At 36.3% G+C, this 20,862-nt stretch overlaps 1 protein-coding gene across 7 annotated transcripts in view; it reads right to left on the reverse strand.

Annotated features, from left to right (window-relative positions):
- STOX2 (storkhead box 2) overlaps positions 1–20,862 on the reverse strand; it is a 180,463-nt gene that overhangs the window by 19,388 nt on the left and 140,213 nt on the right. For 3 of the 7 annotated variants that reach the window (XM_087724536.1, XM_087724537.1, XM_087724539.1), the window contains exon 2: positions 5,467–5,619. In XM_087724536.1, the coding sequence (XP_087580662.1) occupies positions 5,467–5,619 (153 nt within the window). The other 4 variants (XM_014061986.2, XM_087724538.1, XM_014061984.2 and 1 more) reach the window with 4 other exon arrangements.

Raw genomic sequence — 20,862 nt, forward strand, 5'->3', positions numbered from 1 at the left:
GATGAATTTTTTTAAAAAAAGATGTTTGCATCTATAATATAAAAATGCTATTCAAACTAAACCTTTGGATATGCCAGATTAAGCAATTTAGCATATCTTTCCTAATAGTTATAAAATAGAACATAACAGTTCTAGCATGTAGGTGAATTTCTGTAAGTTGTCATATAAATTGAATGTAATACAAATAACTTCTTAGCTGTGTTTCATTGGCTTTCCTGAGGCACCTGTTACAGCCATTATGTATACGACAGATGTTCAGACCACTATGTTATGACTTGAAGAAAAAAAAGGACTCTTTTATATGTAAAGACATTTTAGATTTAACGCCAACTATTGCCATGATACAACTGTGAAAAAGAAATCCAGCTATTAGAAAAATCACTTTTCATATTAGATCAGTTAAATTTCATTCCTGTACCTTATGTACCTATATACCCATACAATCAATGACAACTCCTATAATATTCTGTAAAATTAAATTGTACAGAGTCCATTCCTATTATTGAGGAAAACATAAATACAATTATATATCTTTACACATGATTTGTAACTGTACAAGGTAAAATAAAATATTGGATAGAAATAAATGAACTATTGTCTTAATGTAGATTTTTACGACATAATCTGTTTCCTCTGATATTTATTTGAATCTACTATGTATCTAAGATCATATTCACTTCATTAATATAAAAACAGTTATATTTCTTTAGGCTTTTGCTGTCTATCTTATGTTCCATCTAAGACTATATTCACTATGGCCTGGAATTTTTTTTAGCTATATATGTATGTGTGCTGGTGCCACCAATTGCGGCAGGGGGCTAAAGGGCACATTGTGCTGATGCCGCCGTTTACAGCACGAGGCTGTGTGGTATGTTGTGTCATTGTGCATGTGAACGTCGACACCAGCGCAATGAACCTCATGACGTCCTGCTGCAAGCAACTGCAAAAGAAGTCGGACAGCGGCACGACAGGTGTCGGGTGTGGGAGGCCAGGCTGTGGCGGTCCTAAGGTAAGTGGCACAGGGCATGTGGGGCAGCTCCACCCACCACCCTAGCTTGATTTTTTGCCTGCACTTTACCCCACCTCATACAACCAGATGGTGGGTGGGGCTTAATTATCACTTACTTTTGGGTGGTAGGGCTTATATTAAGCACAGGCATGAAAATTGGACTAAAACTTGTTTTCGGGGAAAGTTGTATTTTGGGGAAAATATGGTAGAACAAAGTAGGTGTTTTAAAAGTCTTATGGAGGCTTAAAGCACCCTTAAAAAGCCTACTCCCGCCACAGGCCAATTTTATCCTTTTTATTGGTTTTCCAATCCTCTGCATGGCATGCAGTAACAATTTTATCCCTTTAAAAAACCCAAATGGAAAACAGGCCCATCCATTCCGATGATATATACTGAATATCCCACCATGATCCTTAAGCAAGACTCAAGGAGCATAAGCTGAAATATCTCACATGAACAGGCTGCTACTGAAAGAGGAATTATTTTAAGGAACTTCAGTACAAAATATGTAGGGTTTTAAATATAATGACCAGTAGAGCTACAAAGAGATTTGGATTCAAAAGGCAATGCATGACTTGGAGTACAAGTGAGAACACACATAGTATCTATTGGGAAAACTTTAAAAAATGCATTTCTCCTAAACTCCTGTGGCAGACATTTAATCCTGGGGAAAAGACCACCTTTTTAGATAAGCTATATCAAAATTACTTGAGTTGATGGGTCAAATATTATTTCTCTCTCACCCTATCCTAGAATGTTGTAGGAAATACTGATGCAATATCAAATCAATAAAATAACTGCATATGAGGTTTCAGGAATGGTATAATATACATTCTCTAAGAATCTCTGGAGATCAGCTATCTATGGTGTACTAACTGAAGGTAGCCTCCTCATAGATTACACTATAGCTGTTAACCTTGGAGATTGTCATAGCATTTACCACTGGATAATTCTCCTCCAGGAAATGGTGCAGCTGATATATATGCCAAACATAATTAAAGGTGTTCCTGGCTGTTGCCGGAGTCTGAAAAAAATTGAGAGATTCATACTGAGAAGCACCTGCAAAGACTGTACCTTCTGTTCTGGGGAAATGTAAACCTAACTAGGAGGAGGATCACTTACTTCTTAGAGTTGTAATCCTGTACAATGACCATCTCCATCTTGACTGCATTTGGCTTCCATTGATTTTATCTCATCTAATCTGTTACAAGTTGAATGCAGCAGCCATTCAAAGGAACCACATGATTATCATAACAGAATTAACAGAGTTGGAAGGGACCTTGGAAGTCTTCTAAGCAAGAAACCCATTACCATTTCAGACAAATGATTGTCCAATCTCTTCTTAAAAACCTTCGATGTTGGAGCACCCACAACTTCTGGAGGCAAGTTGTTCCACTGATTAATTGTTCTAACTGTTACGAAATTTCTCCTCAGTTCTAGGTTGGTTTTTCTCTTTGATTCGTTTCTATCAATTGCTTCTTGTCCTGCCTTCAGGTGCTTTGGTAAAATAAGGTTTACAAAGAAATAATTTTTGTATCACCAGCATATGACAGAAACCCGATTCTATAAACTTTATGGTACTATTAGAATTAATAATGTGCAGTTAGTAGGAGAATGGCTCAAATGAATTCATACAAGGTGACAAATCAAGCAACAAGCAGGACATTGACACTGTAGAAGCCATTTGAATCTATTTGTTCTCTTATCTGGCTTCCCTGACAATCATTAAGTGAACTATTTATGTTGACATAAATTAGTATCATGAAAGAAGAAACAAAATACTTATTTCATTTACAGAGATACTGGATATATTCATTTACCGAGCCAATGGTTTCCATTGACAACCATTTCATGCATCAAACTTGGAAAAGTGGGAGCTGGAATCTTATAAGAATAAATCTTATATTGTTTTTTTACAAAATATGTATTCTGACAGTTCAGGCCAGAGAGGACGGTTTTCACAGGCCATTAGTAATACAATAATAATACAATAGCAGGGTTGGAAGGGACCTTGGAGGTCTTCTAGTCCAACCCCCTGCCTAGGCAGGAAACCCTATACTGTTTCAGACAAATGGCTATCCAACATCTTCTTAAAGACTTCCAGTGCTGGGGTATTCACAACTTCTGGAGGCAAGCTGTTCCACTGATTAATTGTTCTAACTGTCAGGAAATTTCTCCTCAGTTCTAAGTTTCTCTCCTTGATTAATTTCCACCCATTGCTTCTGGTTCTACCCTCAGATGCCTTGGAAAATAGTTTGACTCCCTCTTCTTTGTGGCAGCCCCTGAGATATTGGAACACTGCTATCATGTCTATTTGTAATTGGTGTGAAGCCTTGATTAGGATTAGAAAATAAATTTATATAAAAACCATCCTCAATTGGGGTTTAGAATAGAAATACTGAATTGGAATTTACGTTCCTTCAATAAACCTGATACAGTAGTCCAGAAGAAAATTGAATTTGTTCCTTTCATTAAAACTTCTACATCTGACTATATTTTAACTCTATAGGAGGCTTTTTAAAAAGGCTATCAGTTTGTGATAGTCATGCATAATTTTTAGCATTTCAGTGTGGTTTTTTTTGTGTTGGGGTATCCCAGACCTTGCACATTGCTGCCCTCAATAATTTTCTGCTATGTAAACAGAATCCAATACATCCCATCTTATTTGCTAATGCTTTCAGGTGGAGGGGGTACAGCATAGGTTGGGGAAGCTGCATGGGTGAAAGAGTGTGGGGAGGTTCCTTCCTCCCTCCCCTTTCCCTCTCTTACTTTCCCTTTCAAGCAGGCAGTGTTAAGTGGCTGTTGCTGGGTGGATGAAAGAGCAAGGGAGAGTTTGCAAGACTGATTGGGAACCTTTGAAGGAATGTTGAAAATGAAGATCATATGACCACAGCAGCAGTAGCAACAGTCAGTAGCATCTATGCTAAAGATTTATTTCACTTTTTTTTTAAAAGAGAGAGACATTGATTCTGGGTAAGATGCTCAGTCCTCTTCTCAAAATTAACCTTATAGTTTGAAGTTCCTTCATAATGGGACTCAGATGTCTCTATACCATTAATGTATACCGTGGACAATTGGTTTAAAGGTTTAAAACGTGATGGATTTATTTCAAATATATTTGAATAGGAAAGGGTTGTGGTGGCACTGTGGTTAGGATGCAGTATTGCAAGCTAACTGCCCATAGCCATGAGTACAACCCTGACTGGCTCAAGGTTGACTCAGCCTTCCATCCTTCTGAGGTCAGTAAATTTGAGGACTCAGATTTTTGGGGGCAATATGCTGACATTTGTAATTTGTTCAGAGAGTGCTGTAAGGAACTATAGAGTGGTATATGAGTGTAACTTCTATTGCTGTATTTGCAATATATACCTTCCATGCAACACGATACATGGTAGGAAACTCTTTAAAACAGAGATGAAAACTTCACTGAAAAGATGCATTATTTGGACTTATACAAATACAATAGCTTTCTTAAACAATATAAAACAGCAACCTGGGCAAGAAACTGAAAGTGTGTTATTTTAAATTACTCATTGCATATATCTAAAATAAAGAATAGAAAATCACTTCTAAAAAACAGTTAGGTACTTATATAAGGAGAAAATATTACTAAATGTTAAGTAATTCTCATATGCCATTCATGTCCCCAGAAAGTTGAGAAAACTTTCTGTGATTCCTTACATGAAATTCAATGTTCTTATTTGTTCTAAGAAAGTATGCCAGTTTAGAAGTAATGAGTAAAAGTTGATCTGAATGATAAATTAAATTTCATCTTTTTTATTAACTGGATTTATCATTAAAGAATTATAGTTCGCATACAGAGATTGTAAAACAATGTAAATAAAATGTGTGACTTCATGAACTGAAGATAGAAATGTACTTAGCACTAAAAGAATAAATTTAGCATAAATGTAGCCTCTTTGTTAATCATTATACACTGGCCTAAGGCTTCTTTCTTTAAGAGCTCTATTCTTAACAATAATATGACACCTTCAAATAAATATCAGTATGTGAAAAATATGTTCATGCGACCTATGAGAACAAGAAGAAAAGTAAAAGAATATAGTTTTATTTAAAACACAAAAGTAACCAGGGAGAGAAGAGAATGAATGTAACGGTATACAAGATTCTACCATTATAGGAGAATCATGGAAGCAGAACAATATTGGTTAAATGTTATGTAATGTAGGTTTTTTTAAAAAGAGGAATTAGTTCAGAGCCCATACAAATGCATAGCTGGGAATCACACTGATATTACAGGTGAATGATACAGAACAATTATATATACAACTATCTATTGATAGTTGTATATATAATAGCATATATTGTATACAATAGCTAATTGAAAGTCAACAGAAAACCTGATCATTGCTATAGTGAAGCAGGGCATGTACATATACACCTAATCATCTCTACATGAATCAATATGTTTAGAGACAGATTAGTATATATTTTACCAGGAAAGCAGGTTGTTAGGTGCTCTATTAATGCTTCTTGCGTGACTTGTTTTCGTGCTGAGTTCATTGATGAGATGGCCAAGCAAAGGATTTCTCCAAGTGGAATAAACTGTGATTGACTGATGGGTGACATACTGATTGGCGATACATCACCTGTAGATAAAAAATGAGATTTTGCTTAACCATCTTGAAGTGATTGCAATGAGACACGTACATGTTTCCATTACAACTTTAGAGTAAAGCCTAATAATACTTTGAAAACATAAAAAAATGCAGATTGTATTTTTATAGAGATTAAAATAGCAATGCCTATTTAATTCAAAAGTTTGACTTAATAACTGAATGGAGGAAGAGAGAAAGAGAGGAGATTAAGATGTATAATTAGCAAGGTACATTTGCAATTATAAGCAATTTTAAATAAAGTGTATATTAAGTTGTAAATTCTGTATAATTAAATTAGTGAACTCTAGTATAACATTAGTGAATTAGTGAAATAAGTATAACATAGGTAAATACTGAACAATTTACTCATTGTATCAGTGACATCAAAAGTCCAATGAAACTACTGGAAAGTAGTATACCTAAAATCATTGAGTAGTCTGAAATTGGGATTTTTAAAAAGTAATGAATGAGTACAAATTCTGATACAAAATGCCAGAACTGACAATTTTACCTTTTAGGTCATTTAACCAAGCATTTACTGGCCACTTTCTATTTATCCAAATCAAATGCTTTACAATAGCTGTATTGGTATAATATAGATCATTTTAAACAGCAGTAAGATTATCGCTTTAAAATTATCCACAATAAGGGCATGATCGAATTAATTTTAGAAGCCAAAGTACTATTTTTTTTCAAAACTGCATTTTGTCTATTGTTCTTCAAATTCAAAGCAATATGGTAGAAAAGTGATGGAAAACCACAATAGGAATATGCAATTAACTTCATGCTCTCTTTTGGGGCTTTTGAAAGATACTTGGTAGCCACCTTAAGATATTATACCAGATATGTCACTAATCCAATCGATAAAGCGACTGCTTATGCTCCTAAGATTAAAAAAAAACTTTGATAGAAAATTGTCAAATGATTTATTTAAAATCAAATGTATTTTATTTGGAGAGTGGAGACAGAGACAAGATACATATCCCAAATCTCTGTAACAATATTTTGATTATAAGTAGGAAGTACATGCAATGCTAATGCCCTGCCTGATATAAGTAGACATAAACATAAGTTCATTAAATGTTTGAGAAAGGTTAAAGGAGCTGGATTCAATCTCTCAGTTGAATAATGAGTACTTATTATTGATAGGCAAACATTTTACAGTGGTACCTTGATACTCAACTGCTTCAAAACTTGTCGAATTTGGTACTCATATTTTGATGTGAAAATGTTGCCCAGTACTCTTTGTTTGGTACTCAACTTTCTGCACTAGGAAAAGGCAGACAGCTGGGGAGAGTGGACAGGAATCGATCATTCAGGAAAGGTCACTACAAAAGGAAGAGGGGGACCATCCGCCGCAGAGGAAGTCAGCTATGCAGGGAAGGTTGCTAATATAGGAAAAGGGGCAGACAGGAAACAAAGGGTCATGGGGGAAGTCAGGTGGTTTGTTTGGCAGTCATTGTTTTTAGTATTTGTTGTGCCTCCTGGAACCAATTAATTGTATTTTCAATGTAAGGACCTACTATGCAAGCAGTGGTACATGGTCAATTGGGGCCACAAATATTCACATATGTATATATTACACATGCTCATCTGCATTCACACAATGTACTAAACTGCTGAACTGAGAACATTATGGGAGAAGAAAACTTCCTCCTATTTTACCTGCAACTCCTTGTAGGATTCTGGTTCCCCACTGCTGCTAATACCAAGGAAATAAGTAAGTTTGACCTTGTTTCATCCCCACCCAGCACTTCTATTTTAAGGCTATTTTCTTGCTAAATTAATAGTGGGCAATGAGTGATCTGTTGAAACTTCTAACAGAATGCTGATCAGATGGGAGGTGGGAAAACTGGGAAAAACTCCCAGAGGATCTGTGGGCCATCTATCAAGCACCATATGTACTCTCATTTGCTTTACATGCTTTTTAACATAAATGTGAAAGTCACAGCATAGTTCAGAAATAAATCGGCCAGTTTTAGTGGGTTGAAGAGCAATGAACTGAATTTCAGACTGACCACAAACAGGGCAGCCTCAACAGAAGAGCACTTATGAAAGTTCTTTTTAATACTGTCCAGCAGAATACTAGAAAGCGTTACTGAAGAAAAAATAGCAATAGCAATAGCAGTAGACTTATATACCGCTTCATAGGCCTTTCAGGCCTCTCTAAGCGGTTTACAGAGAGTCAGCATATTGCCCCCAACAATCTGGGTCCTCATTTTACCCACCTCGGAAGGATGGAAGGCTGAGTCAACCCTGAGCCGGTGAGATTTGAACCGCTGACCTGCTGATCTAGCAGTAGCCTGCAGTGCTGCATTTAACCACTGCGCCACCTTGGCTCAAAATGATCATAAAGAAGAATAAGTTACTAAAATAAATATTTTGTAATGAAGTCTTGTCTTCACTGTCTTCAATGTTCAGGGCTTTACAAATTATAGAAAATAAAACAGAGGAAGTTTTAAAATAACCCAATCAACTTTCCAGTCAAAAGTTTACACTGAGAAAAATACTTCTAGCAACAAAAACCATCTTTTATAGGGAGGGGAGTCTGCCATCCCATTAATTCTTATACATTTTTTGAAACATTTGGTTCTGGCAAATTTCCTGAATACCATCAGGTTGGTGCTAATCAGATCTCCAAAGAAGAAGGGCACTGACTATGACACATCAAAAAAGTAATAAAAAAGTAACAAATGTTTACATATGTCTAATTGTTCCACCTCTTAAAAGCCTATCATAATTCGTTTTTTGATACCTTAGATAATGACTACTTGTTGTGTATCATGACAGTGCAATCCTCATTCATCTTCACTGCTGCCAGAATTAATTTTAAAGGCACTCAACTGATGACTTATAAGCTACTAAATGACTCATTTAAAAGACAAGTACATTAGTAAAGCTTACAAAGAACCAATGTCAGCTCATCTTCTTTCTTCTCATGGAAATAATAAGTGGCCACATTTTATCCCAAATTTCCTTTGGGACTAGGAAATTTCAAGTACTTTATAACAATAGTTAAGCAAATAATTTGTGGGATGCTCTAATGATGGAAAAGACTTTTCAATTTCATTAATAATTGGAAAATACCTTTTTAAAACTAGAACTGTACCAGTTACATTAGTTTTAAGTCATACTGAGTTTTGCATGGTGTATCAAATCTTCTTTTCTAATATATGTGTAGCCAGGATATCTGAAGAGGTGAGTTTTTCAGAGATGAAATTGGTTTTATCTTAAACCATCAGTCAATTTTTTAAAAGGTGAAATGTTAGGACCCATTCAATACAGGAAAGTATCCCCCCCCCCCCCCCAGGTTGGTTGACTACAGTTTTTGCACTCTGGCTTTAACACATTATAAAATATATTTGCCATGGTGTATCTGTTATGGACTTTCAAATATAAAACACAACAATTAGAACCCTTTTAATTAATAAAAGATGTTATTTCTTCTGAATGCTACTCCTTTTTGCTGGTATGGACAAAATCAAACATAAAATCCCATTAAATTGCTATATTCAGCTTGTCAATATTTATGTTACAAATGAAATGGAAAACTAAGGGCCACAAGATAAAATGGTTTTACAACTTGACAATATGTTTTATTCAAATGCTTCCCATAAAGGTCTTATAACTACTACTATTAACTGAAAGAAACAGCAGTCAACTCAGAACAAATAAAACAGAAATTCCTGCTCCCTGTTACCTTCTCATTTTCAGTACTCAGCATGAAAATGTCTACATAAAGAAGTTGTATTAGTGAACAAGATGCTGCTTATAGATTCTACAGAACTGTAAAACAGACCTGAATTTCATTAATTTACAAAGCTATTGTACAGCTCTCAATCAACATAACGCTAGACAGAATCTATCCCATTTTACAGACAGAAAATAAAATACAAAGTACAGTGAAATTAGTAGCTATAGAAATGAATAAGACCTCCATTGTGCCCATTCCTATATCTGCTCTATGTATTATTATGTGAAATCTTTAATATATCTAAACATCCAACTCTTTAAACATTTTAAACACTGCAACATAGGAGCAAAGATAAGCAAATATGGTTTCTGCAATTATTTCTAGTCCGTTCACCAGCAATTGCCACAAGAGGCACTTCTATTTTCTTTGTAATGAAACAGCAGTTGCATCTATAAATTTCCTGGTATCACCTTGTGTTACATCAGTGGGTAAGCTTGTATATTTTTGTACCCAGAAGCAAAGATGAAACCACATATAGTCTGTTCTGGGTCACATGACCAGGAGGGAGGAGGGATGGTAACCACCACTCAACCGCACAACCCATAGGTGGGGGGATCATCTCTCCCTCATTCCCCACCCCCTGGCAATTTTGAGCCAGATGTACTATCTAGAACTCAGCCTTCCTTTTTTCAGCTTCTCAAACAGTATCAAATTTGGCTCTATTCCATTCAGTTTATTAAGTGTTAACCTGCCAATGGGTGGATAGTCACATGGAATCCTGAGCTCTTCTGCAATTTCCCCCAATATTCTTGGGTGTTGGAAAGAAAAAGGAATCTCTAAGGCAGGGGTCTCCAACCTTGGCAACTTTAAGATTTGAGAATTTCAACTCCCAGAATTCTGGGAGTTGAAGTCCACAGGTCTTAAAGTTGCCAAGGTTGGAGACCCCTGCTCTAAGGGACCCCTGCTCTAAGAGGCCTCTGCTCTAAGGGAGTATCCATCAACTTATGGATATTTGTATATATTGATATGTACAAGCCACTGATGATCTGAAGTTGAAATAGTCTTATGGTATGGTATCCCAAACTGCAACCATAATAAGAAAGTAATTTTGGCAGCATTCTAGTGTTTGACTTACTAGATTTTTCTTCACATTCTTTGAAGCTTCAAAAGTGTGCTATAGAACTAGAGTTTCTTTTCCTCCATGTTTCCCAGTATCTGTCTTAAGACATTGGACTGCTTTTGGTGTTTTGGTTCACAATGAAAACATGCTTCTGAAGCATCAAGTTATGATAAGAAGAGGAGGTCTTAAAGTCTGCAATCTAGTTCCAGTGATCAAAAACACCTCTCTTGTCATCTCTCAGAAGCTTCTTCAAAACTTTAACATTTCTCATTTGTAAATTCAAATAAAGATACCCAATTCGTTCTTCTGGTTTGTTATTTGTATACCCCTTTTAATTATTAAGACATTCGCTGATTTCATTTATAAATCCAGTATAACATCTTTTCTTCATAATTTTTGTAACCTGTTATTGTTAAATCCACATTCAAATCATCCTTAGTCCAGAACCTATAACTTCTTTTAGATCCATTTTTATAATAGGCAATCTTAACTTTGTTCCCCAATATTGAATTCTTCCAAAGTTAAAGTATTTTGCTCCATTCTGTATTAGTAGCTCTTTTCTCCTTTAGTTATAATCTTCATAATCTCTTCTTCCTGATTCTCTCTAGCGTTCAACCAGAGTATTATCTTACCATTTTCTTTTTCTAATCAACAACATTTTCCCACAGAAAGATTTCTTAATTTCCAAATGTTCATATATTTCTATATAGAATTCTAAACAATCCACAAGAAGGATCCTGTAATTCATTAAAAAAAATCAAATTTATCTAGTCCCTTAGTTCATTTATAACTTTTCAATCAACATTCAGATCAACCTTTTGCCATTTATTCAAAATAATAATTTTTAAGTCCTTAAATTTAAATAAAACTTATTTTGCCAAGGATTCTGAAGGTTCTTAATATCTGAGAAACCATTACAAACAAGTGATTAAGAAAGAAAGTATGGAAAACCTGTGTCCTTTTCGACAAAGATAACAATCCTTCACTTCCCAAAGCCCTAAACCTGCCAAAATTGCTGTGTTACAATCTCCTCATAGGGAAACTACTGTATGGGGCATGTGTGGGCAATGCCAAGTCCTCTTGTGACAAGAATTCTGAGAAACTGATCCATTTTCTGTCTTACTTTACCATGATCATCAGCTCTGCTTTCAGCAGATTTAAATTCATCAATGCTCTCCCCGAAGTCAGAAACAAAAGCATCAATGTGAAGCCTTGAGATCAGCCAGTATGTTGACAGAAACTTTCTGACATAGGAATTACTTTTCTTGCTCTTGATAATGAGTAACTTTGGGAAGTTATTCTCAATCAAATGTTTCTATTTGTTGACTGGACACTGCTAAATACTGCAATACCGGTGGTGGGATTCAAATAATTTAACAACCGGTTCTCTGTCCTAATGGCTAGCTGGATAGGTGTGGCCAGGGTGATCATGTGACTGGGTGGGCATGGTCAACTAGACATCAGTCATCACACCCAGCCTCATCTCTGGCCACTTGCCCCAAAGGCAGAGGGGTAGAATTCAGCCAGTTCGGATCGGGCTAATCCCACCATTGGCTGGCCCTGTTGCTGCTCATTTTTCGGCCTGTTTTGAAGTCTACAACTCTTAAAGTTGCCAAGGTTCGATACCCCTGAGCTAAATGTTCTGATAGATCAGTGTTTTTTTCAAATTTGGCAACTTTTAAGATGTACAGACTTCAACTTCCAGAATGCTGTCTGGGCAATTCTGGAAACCCACACATTTTAGGATTGCAAGTTTGAAAAATCCTGTCAAAAATGAGAAAATTAAAATCCTTTTTAGAATTTTAGCTCTAATAGAAACATGCTTTATACATAAAAACATAGAAAGGCATCTAAGGATCATTAATCTCCCCACCTTCATGGACCATAATTTATGAGAAGGAGTTTGCAATGATCTCAACAGAAGTTTTCCTCAACTCTGCTTTGTCTGAATATGCAATATCTATGCTCTATCATTGAGTTGTGATCATTCTGGCCTTGAAAATAGACACAAAGTTCTCTCAATAATAAGAATTGTCCTCCATTCTCTTTATTTATAGTATGGGACTCCAAAAATAGAAACAAAGTTTTCCCAATCATAAAACTGTCCTCCTCTGTCTTTATTTATATTCTGGAATAGTCAGATAATGAGGAAAAGCTGAGCAGGAGAGATACATGGATAGACATTATTATTTATCTGATTTACCCTAGAACTGTTATCGCTAGAAAAAGGGACTTTTACACTGATACTTAAGATTCCTTCCCTACTCCACCCCATTACTTTTTTGGGGGGAGGAGGTGTCTCTTGGTTTTCCACCCTCCTTTTCTTGATTTCCTTCCAAAGAGTTGCTTGTTGTCCAACTAAATGTGCTAGAGACAGATGTGTGTTTTAAAGCACAACCTGTTTTGCAAAGAGATGTACCGATATGAGGAAAAGGTCCAAATGGGTGGAAAGATTTTTTACCCTCTTTCAAAGCTCACTTTGTGTTTGCCAGCAAATGTTTAAAAGATTTATGCAGTGGGGCAGAAAAAAGCACAATGGATGTGCAGTATTGAAAGATCTGAAGTGTGTGCCTACACAAGCTAACAATTCCTCTTCACCTTTCAAATCCAGATTATTGTACAGCTTCAAGAGAGGTAACTGAAGATTTGAAATTTTCATTTTTTTTCAGCCAGTTTTTTGTGCTGGTATTGGCCATTTTCAGGCCTCGAAAAACAGCTTAAAACTGGCTGAAAGCCCCCAAAACAGGCAGGTGGGGCCAGCCAGTGGTGGGATAAGCCACTTTGCCAAACGGGACAGAATTTTAACAACTAGTTCACCTGAACCGGTTCAAACCAGCTGAAGCCCATCTCTGCTGAAACTCTCAAAAGTAAAAAAAAAACAGGTAAGACTGAAGTCACAAAAATATATTTTATATTTTGTACTGGAATGAGAATAGTAGAGTAGGATAGTTAGCAATTAATAAGAAACATAATTTATGTACAGAAAAGGGTAAATTAACAGGCAATTACCATCAGTGAGATAAAACAATTTTCTCAGAATGATCAGATCATGGTTTGATTTTTATGATCACACAAGGAAATTTAATAGTATTATGTTAAAAGTTTGTCTTAAAAGCCCAAATGTCTTCTTCCTATTGAGTCTTAATTTCGTAGCATGTCCTCAAGGAATAAAGGAACTACTATGAAAATACATAGACAGACACCCCTCCATCCCACCCTACCACGCAAACGCGCCCATACACTGATATAAATTATTGTCCTTGTAGTTTGGCCATATCTTACTCACCCACATATAGCCCCTTGAACATTATACAGTGTAGGACAATTCTCCACAAACTTACAGTGCAATTTGCTTAGTAATAAACAGGATTTTCCCCCCCCCCCAATGCTTTAAATCTCATTTAAAAGAAAAGTCAGAATAAATTCTGCCCAGAATTGCAAACGGCTGTGCAGATGAACCACCAGGGGGAGCACTTTTTGTAGAAATAGACAATTGTCTCTCCTAAGAAGTATTTAATTTTGTGCTGACTTGCAAAATATACTCCCATACTTCATAAATTGGCAGGGACCATAAATAAAGAAGATATTTCTCCATCTTCTGGTGTTTTTCCAAACATGTTCTTATCTTTAATAATGAATTAGGTCTAGACTAGCCCAGGTTGTTTTCCAAACAAAGCTGACGAAATGCTATAATACATGTAAAACAACTCAGAATCACAACTATAACAATAGAATAGTGCTGGAAGAGACCTTGCAGATCTTCCAGTAAAGCCCCCTGCTCAAGCAGGAGAACAAGTGACTATCCAGTCTCTTCTTAAAAACCTCCAGTGATGGAGCGCTCACAATTTCTGAAGGCAAGTTGTTCCTCTGGTTATAATTGACCTGTTAGGAAGTTTCTCCTTAATTTCAGGTTGCTTCTCACTTTGATTAGTTTCCAACCATTGTTGCTTGTCCTGCCCTCTGGTGCTTTGGAGAATAATTTGACCCTCTCTTCTTTGAGCAGCTCCTCAAATACTGGAATACTGTTATCATGTCACCCCACATTCTTCTTTTCTTTAGGCTAGCCAGACCCAAAACCTGCAGCCGTTCTTCATATGGTTTAGTCTCCAAGCCTTTGATCATCTTAGTTGCTCTTCTCTGAACTTTCCAAAGTCTCATCATCTTTTTGTAGTATGGTGACCAAAATTAGTTGCAGTATTCCAGGTGTGGTCTTACTGAGGTTTTGTAAAGCGGCACTAATATTTCATGTGATCTTCATTCTATGTCTCTGTTTATACAACCCAAGATTGTATTAGTTTTTTTGGCTGCTGATTTAATTTAAACTATAAAACAGATTCACTTAAACTATGAAAAATCTAGTATTGAAATACATAAAGTCCTATTTGTAGCATTCAATTTCTAAAAATGTTCTTAAAAGTTCACTTTGTTTCTTAAAGCAAACTGCTCGTAGAATAAAATCACTGCTGAGTATGCAGCATTGATCTGGATAAGAATAAAAATCTTTTTTATATTCCTATGTTTTAACATAGTCAGGGACAGGCAATCTGAGAACTACATGTAGCCCTCAAAAATTTGGGGAGGGGGAGGAAACCCATAGAACTTCCTATTGCAACAAGTGAAAGAAGTGAAAAGTTCAGTGAAAGAAGGGAAAAGTTGGTATTTTCATTGCAGGAGACAGTTCTCAAAGATTTAACTCATGGATGGACTAAACACAGAATGCCATGAACTTTTGTTTTTTCTTTTGTGGGGAGCTGCTTCTCAATACAGATATTCCTCAAGGTTATGGTGGCAATTGGGAATTTCTGTTGCTAATGATGTGGTCCTAAAGCATGTCATGTAATTGCATCCTTAGCACCAGCCATCCAGGCAGTTCCAACAACTACTGTAATTCTACCCCATGTATGTCATTAAGTAAAGAGCTCACATAATTGTGACATGGAAAAAGTTGGGAAACCTAGGCAAGCTGGCCAGCCAGGAGAGCTATGGGCTTGCAGGTAAGTGCTGCAAGTAGGCAGTATGAACTACAGGCAGGAGGGCCTGAAGGGTGGCTAGGCATGGGTAGGTGCTGTGGTCCAGCACTATGGAGTGCAGGCAGGTGGGTAAAAAATATGGCAGGAGTAACTTATGATTGTAAGCTTCTGATTTGTGGGAAGCCGGCAGGAAAGGTCACAAATGGGGATCATTTGATGCTGCAACCATCATAAATGCAACCTAGTTGCCACGTGCGTGAATAATGATCATTGAATAGTTGTCAACAGGTAGTCATAACCCAAGGACTTCCTGTAAAAGCAATTTCCTAGATCTTAGGTCAGGGTATACTCAAAAAATAAGGTGATGTTATCTTCAGATACCTAGAAAAATTAAGAAATGAATGAGAGTGGCACAGTGGCTCAGCAGTTAAGACACTGGGCTTGGCGGCTGCAAAGCCAGCAGCCCATTCGAGATCCAAGCACTCCGCAACGGGGTGAGCTCCTGCCCTTGCCCCAGCTCCTGCCATCCTAGCAGTTCGAAAGCATGCAAATGTGAGCAGATAAATAGGCATCACTTTGATGGAAAGGTAATGTCATGCTGGCCACAGGACCATGAAAATGTCTTCGGACAGCACTGGGTCAGTCATCTTGAAGTGAAGATGAGCACTGTCCTTATTTTCAGTAATGACTGAAAATAAAATCTGCAAGGACTCCTTTACTTATCTTTTATCCAACTCTACCCAAAATATTCCAGATATTTCTACCCAAAGACTTCAGAGGCTTATACTCTCTGTATAGATACGATATATCGTTGCCTTCTAAGTGAAGACTCCGGCTTTAGAAAGGTCTCCTAAGTGAGGCATAACTAGTTCCTATCTTTGATAATTTCCTGGGATGGGAGAGAGGGTGGGGGGGGGAAGGCAAAAGGGAAAGGGGGGAGCGGATCTGGAGAGAGGAGTGGTAGAGGGCGAGGGGAAGTAGGGTAGAGGGGGATGATGGAGGGAAGATAGAAATTTGGAGGGTGGTGGAAGAAAGAGGTGTATGGAGAATGGAAGAGGTATATTGGGCTTTTATTTTCTGGGGCATTGTCGACAAGAGGAATTGATGCAATTACTGTTTAATACTGTATGGGGTATACATGTGAGTGTATGAAAATGAAAATAAAATATACTAAATAATTTTCTGGGCTAAGCAAAGAAACATTTATTTTTGCAGTATTTATTTACTTGTTTATTTAAACTATGTTAATAACTTTTCTATTGAAATGAGATATATTAAAATTTATTTCTGCCACTAGTCCAGAAACTAGAAGACCGTGAGTTCTAGCCCTGCCTTATCCTGGAAAGCCAGCTGGCTGACTCTTTCAGCCCAACTCACAGGGTTGCTATTGTGGGAAAAATAAGAGGTGGGAGGAATATTAGATATGTTTGATGCCTTATTTATAAAAATAATAAAGGTAGGAAATAAACAAACAAGCAAAAATAAATAAATAAAGCAAGCTTGTTTTTAACATGCTGCATGGTTTTGTTGTCTTTTTTAAAAACTTTAAACCTATAGCACTTTTGCTATAGGAATTCTTAGAAGACATTGATTTGAAGGGTTAAGGTCAAACAAACTGGGAATTTGTAAACCTTAAACCAAGTTAGCAATATTCTGAAATCTGCATTCTGAGTGGAATTGTACATGTAGTTTAGCAATCATGTCGGACAGCCATTCAGTTATGTCAGTATTCAAAAGTAACTTTGTGATCAATCCTTGCAGCCAAACCAATGCTTTTGCAGGTGTGTAAAGTAGTGTAAAGGGAAGCTGAAATAAGATCATCAGAACACAGTTTCACAGTGACTTTTGGTTCACAACTGAATTGCTGGTCTTAACTGTGGTCACAAAAAACCATATAATGGTATATGGTTTCTGACAAGCTGATAAAAGACTTGGAGGAGGAATGTGAGTGGAGGAAGGGTCTCAGAAGAGACTGGCTCTGGTTTCCTGGGCTGGAAAGGGGACAAGGTGAGAGAAGTACTTTCAGACTTCCAAGATTGTGTGAGTATAGCTTACAATGAAGGGGAATTAGCTTACTGGGTCATGTTTTCCTGTATGGTACTCGTAAGGTTAATGCTGAATGAAGAGTACCTGAATTTGCAACAGATGCAACTGGTAGAAAGTGCAACTCAGAAATGCATTTACTCTGTAATTGGATGTTAACTTCTATTACAAAGTAAGGAGAAGCCAATTATTTATAGGGATAGAAATTGTGATTTTTAGCCATGAATTTGAAGGCAATTTGTTAACAAGATTAAGTGTACCTCTGGCCAATACATAAAAGGAATGTGAATGATAAAACATAGCATAACTAATTTTTTGAACAACATTCTGCACAACCCACCAACAAAGAGCCGCCTATGTATACACTTTTTGAAAATTGTTAAAACAAGATATGCTTTATTAAATAAATTGCTGGTTGCTGCCTCCACTTCAACCATATGGTAGAAGCAATGTCCCTCCACTAGGCACAGACAATTGTTTTCCACCACTCCCACCCATATAGATATAGAAGCAGTTGTATGGAAAGAAATTGATTAATTTCAGGACAATCCTGTAGATTATGCAACAGCCCTCTCTGTACTGCTCATTTCTTTCCCATGCAACTGCCAAGCATGTGTGCCATTTTCCAAGATCCTTCCTCTGCGCAAGGAACAGGCTCACTTCCCTCCAGCCCAGGATTTTGTGATTTTAAAGATATGGGAGATACCAGATCTCCCAGTCCCTGATGTAGCAGTAAGTTCACCTAATAATTCTCTGCACTTACAGTGTGATGTGAATGAGACAATTTTGCCCGATGATAAGAAAGGCAAACCAAAGAGGGGCACTGAGATAAGATAGAGTACTGGTCAACACTTAATCCAGTTATTATCTTGCAGGCATCTCATTTTGCCTGCAAGATACAACACAGAAAAATGGAGATATGTCCAATGAACAACATAGGTCTCGAGATTGAGCTGCTAGTGATGGTAGTCAATGCAGACAGCCTCAGGCAAAGACTTAATTCTGGCAAGGCTACAAGTAAAAGGTTTGAAATTGCATTAATCCATTACCATAATAAGGGGCAGGTATGTACTGTCTTCCCAACTAAAACTTCAAACCTGTTGTACCACACTGATAGAAAAAGGGGTATAAGAATATGTCACAAGCATTTCCATGACTATGTAGTCACTGAAATTCTTACATAATTATTTAATTTACTTGTTTTTGCAATAAATTTATTTATCAGAGTACCTGCATCCCTGAAAGCCTGCCTGCATATGTTTCCAGTTCTAATATTTGCCATTAAAATTCCTTTAATGAAATCTGTTTTGTTATCATATATATTAACAAGGCTCTGGAAGTAGATATTAAGTCTGGGGATGAGGAGATTATCAAACAGCTATTTTCAAAGGCACTATCAGGAGTAGACAAAGAAAATAGGATTATCTGAGAAGCAAATTTCACTAGACTTTATACCTGTGTCCAAACTGTCATCCACACAGCAAACTCTAAAAGACTAACAGTTTCTGGCTTCCTTTATTTTTGAACTGTTCACATTTCAGTTGTCTCTGGAACAAGAGCAATAATGCCTCTCTGCATTGTATCTATCATTATAACATTTAGTAACTTGCCTTCATTTGTTTTGATTTCCTTATTCCTTCCGGAGTCCTTTTCCCTTTTGTACTGTTGAAGGCATAGTCTCATTTTTATTTGTAAGAAGATCTGGGAGACTTTCTAGGGTATGAATGCTTTAAATAAAGAAATTAAATAAATTAGTCACCTTAATGATGCCTCTGATTGCGATGTAACATACTCTTTCATCCTGTGCTCACCAGGGGAGACTTCAAGGAGCACCAATTGAACAGCTCCAGCAATAGTCATATTTAAAGCCTGATATATGGACAGTTATAATACTTTCTTTCCATGCCCACTCTAGCTTTTATCAATCAACGTGGTCTTTGAAAAAAGTTCCTATTTGTTATAAACAAATTTGTCATTTCCCAAATCTGTTCCTTTCATGTCTTGTATTGTTTTTGTATTGCATGCATGAGATCGGAGGTCACTAGTAAATTAATGTTATTTCTGCTGTATCTAAAATAATTGGGACTGTACAACAATTATTACAAATTGTAAGCCTTGGTTTGAACCAAAATTACTAAAACTTAAATTAAAAGCTATACCAGGGGAAAAGTGGTAGAATAATCAAATGTTTGTCTTCTATTGTTTTCTAATATATTATTTGATGAACTACTTCTTTCCAGTACTATCAAGGTATTTTCTCAGCTATTCCATTCCATATCACTCCAGTACAGCTTAAATAAACCCCATACATATACATTTAAAATAAGCTTGCTGAAAACAATAAAATTTACTGTTTAATAAATATGAATGGAATTGGATTATAAGGAACTTTTTTTAAAAAAATAAGCCCAGTTAACAAAATATATATTGAAAACTAATGAAGTATTGAAATGTGTCTTTGATTTTAAAAAAAGTTTGCAAACAGAATTACCCAACTTAACAATAACTATAACACTCCTGAAAATTCAAGTTGGATAATTATTTCTGACATTATTTTTTCTCTCTCTGTCTCTCTCTCTCTCACACACACACCCTTCCTTGAAAGTATACAGGCTTATACTTGCCTCTGAATCAACTCTATAAGGAACTGGAAGCTTCACAATGTAAGATTTTAAACTTTGGTTTTTCCAAAGCCAGATACCAGATTTGATTGCATTACATTAACCTTAATAATCTTAAAATATTTCTAGGAAATGTGAGATGAAATCATTCATAAACAGAACATGCCAAACATTCTTGAAATAGACGAGAAAGAAAACTGGTTTAAAAATCAAATGGATGTAAATTTAAATGCAAGTTTATGATGAAATAAATACAATCAACTTTTACAATAAGCACACAATTAGAGCAAATATTTTTCAGAGGGTATGTTAATTTACCATACAAGTTTATATGATACTGGAAATCTACTGACTAAAAACAGATTGAATTGACATTCTTGGGCCATTGGAATACTCAACATCTTACACACAAATGCATAAACACATACATAGACATGCACACCAAGAACAAATATTCACTCCTGTTTTGGATTAGATTCTCAATACAAAAACCTAATTGTATATGTGAAAGTGTTAGGAACTACATTTCTACCATCTATATATGTGTCTTGTCTCCCTGCTGGACATTTCATTATCTATACCAGTAAGTCTACCTGACTGGCAACATTAACTTCCCTGGGGCAGAGAGATCTTTCACTCTGACTTTACTGCATTCTGTGTTCCTGGCCATTCGCCAAATTTCCTGCCAAGCCACAGATTCTTTTTCCTAAATAAGGAGAGAGAAACCAGTTTTTTTTTTAAAAAAACATAATAGCTATAACAGTTCCAATTATTAGTCAGAAAACT

The sequence above is a fragment of the Thamnophis sirtalis genome, unplaced genomic scaffold, assembly GCF_051295495.1.
Source record: "Thamnophis sirtalis isolate CommonGarterSnake01/CBP01778 unplaced genomic scaffold, rThaSir2_p1.2 scaffold_10, whole genome shotgun sequence".
Lineage (NCBI taxonomy): Eukaryota > Metazoa > Chordata > Lepidosauria > Squamata > Natricidae > Thamnophis > Thamnophis sirtalis.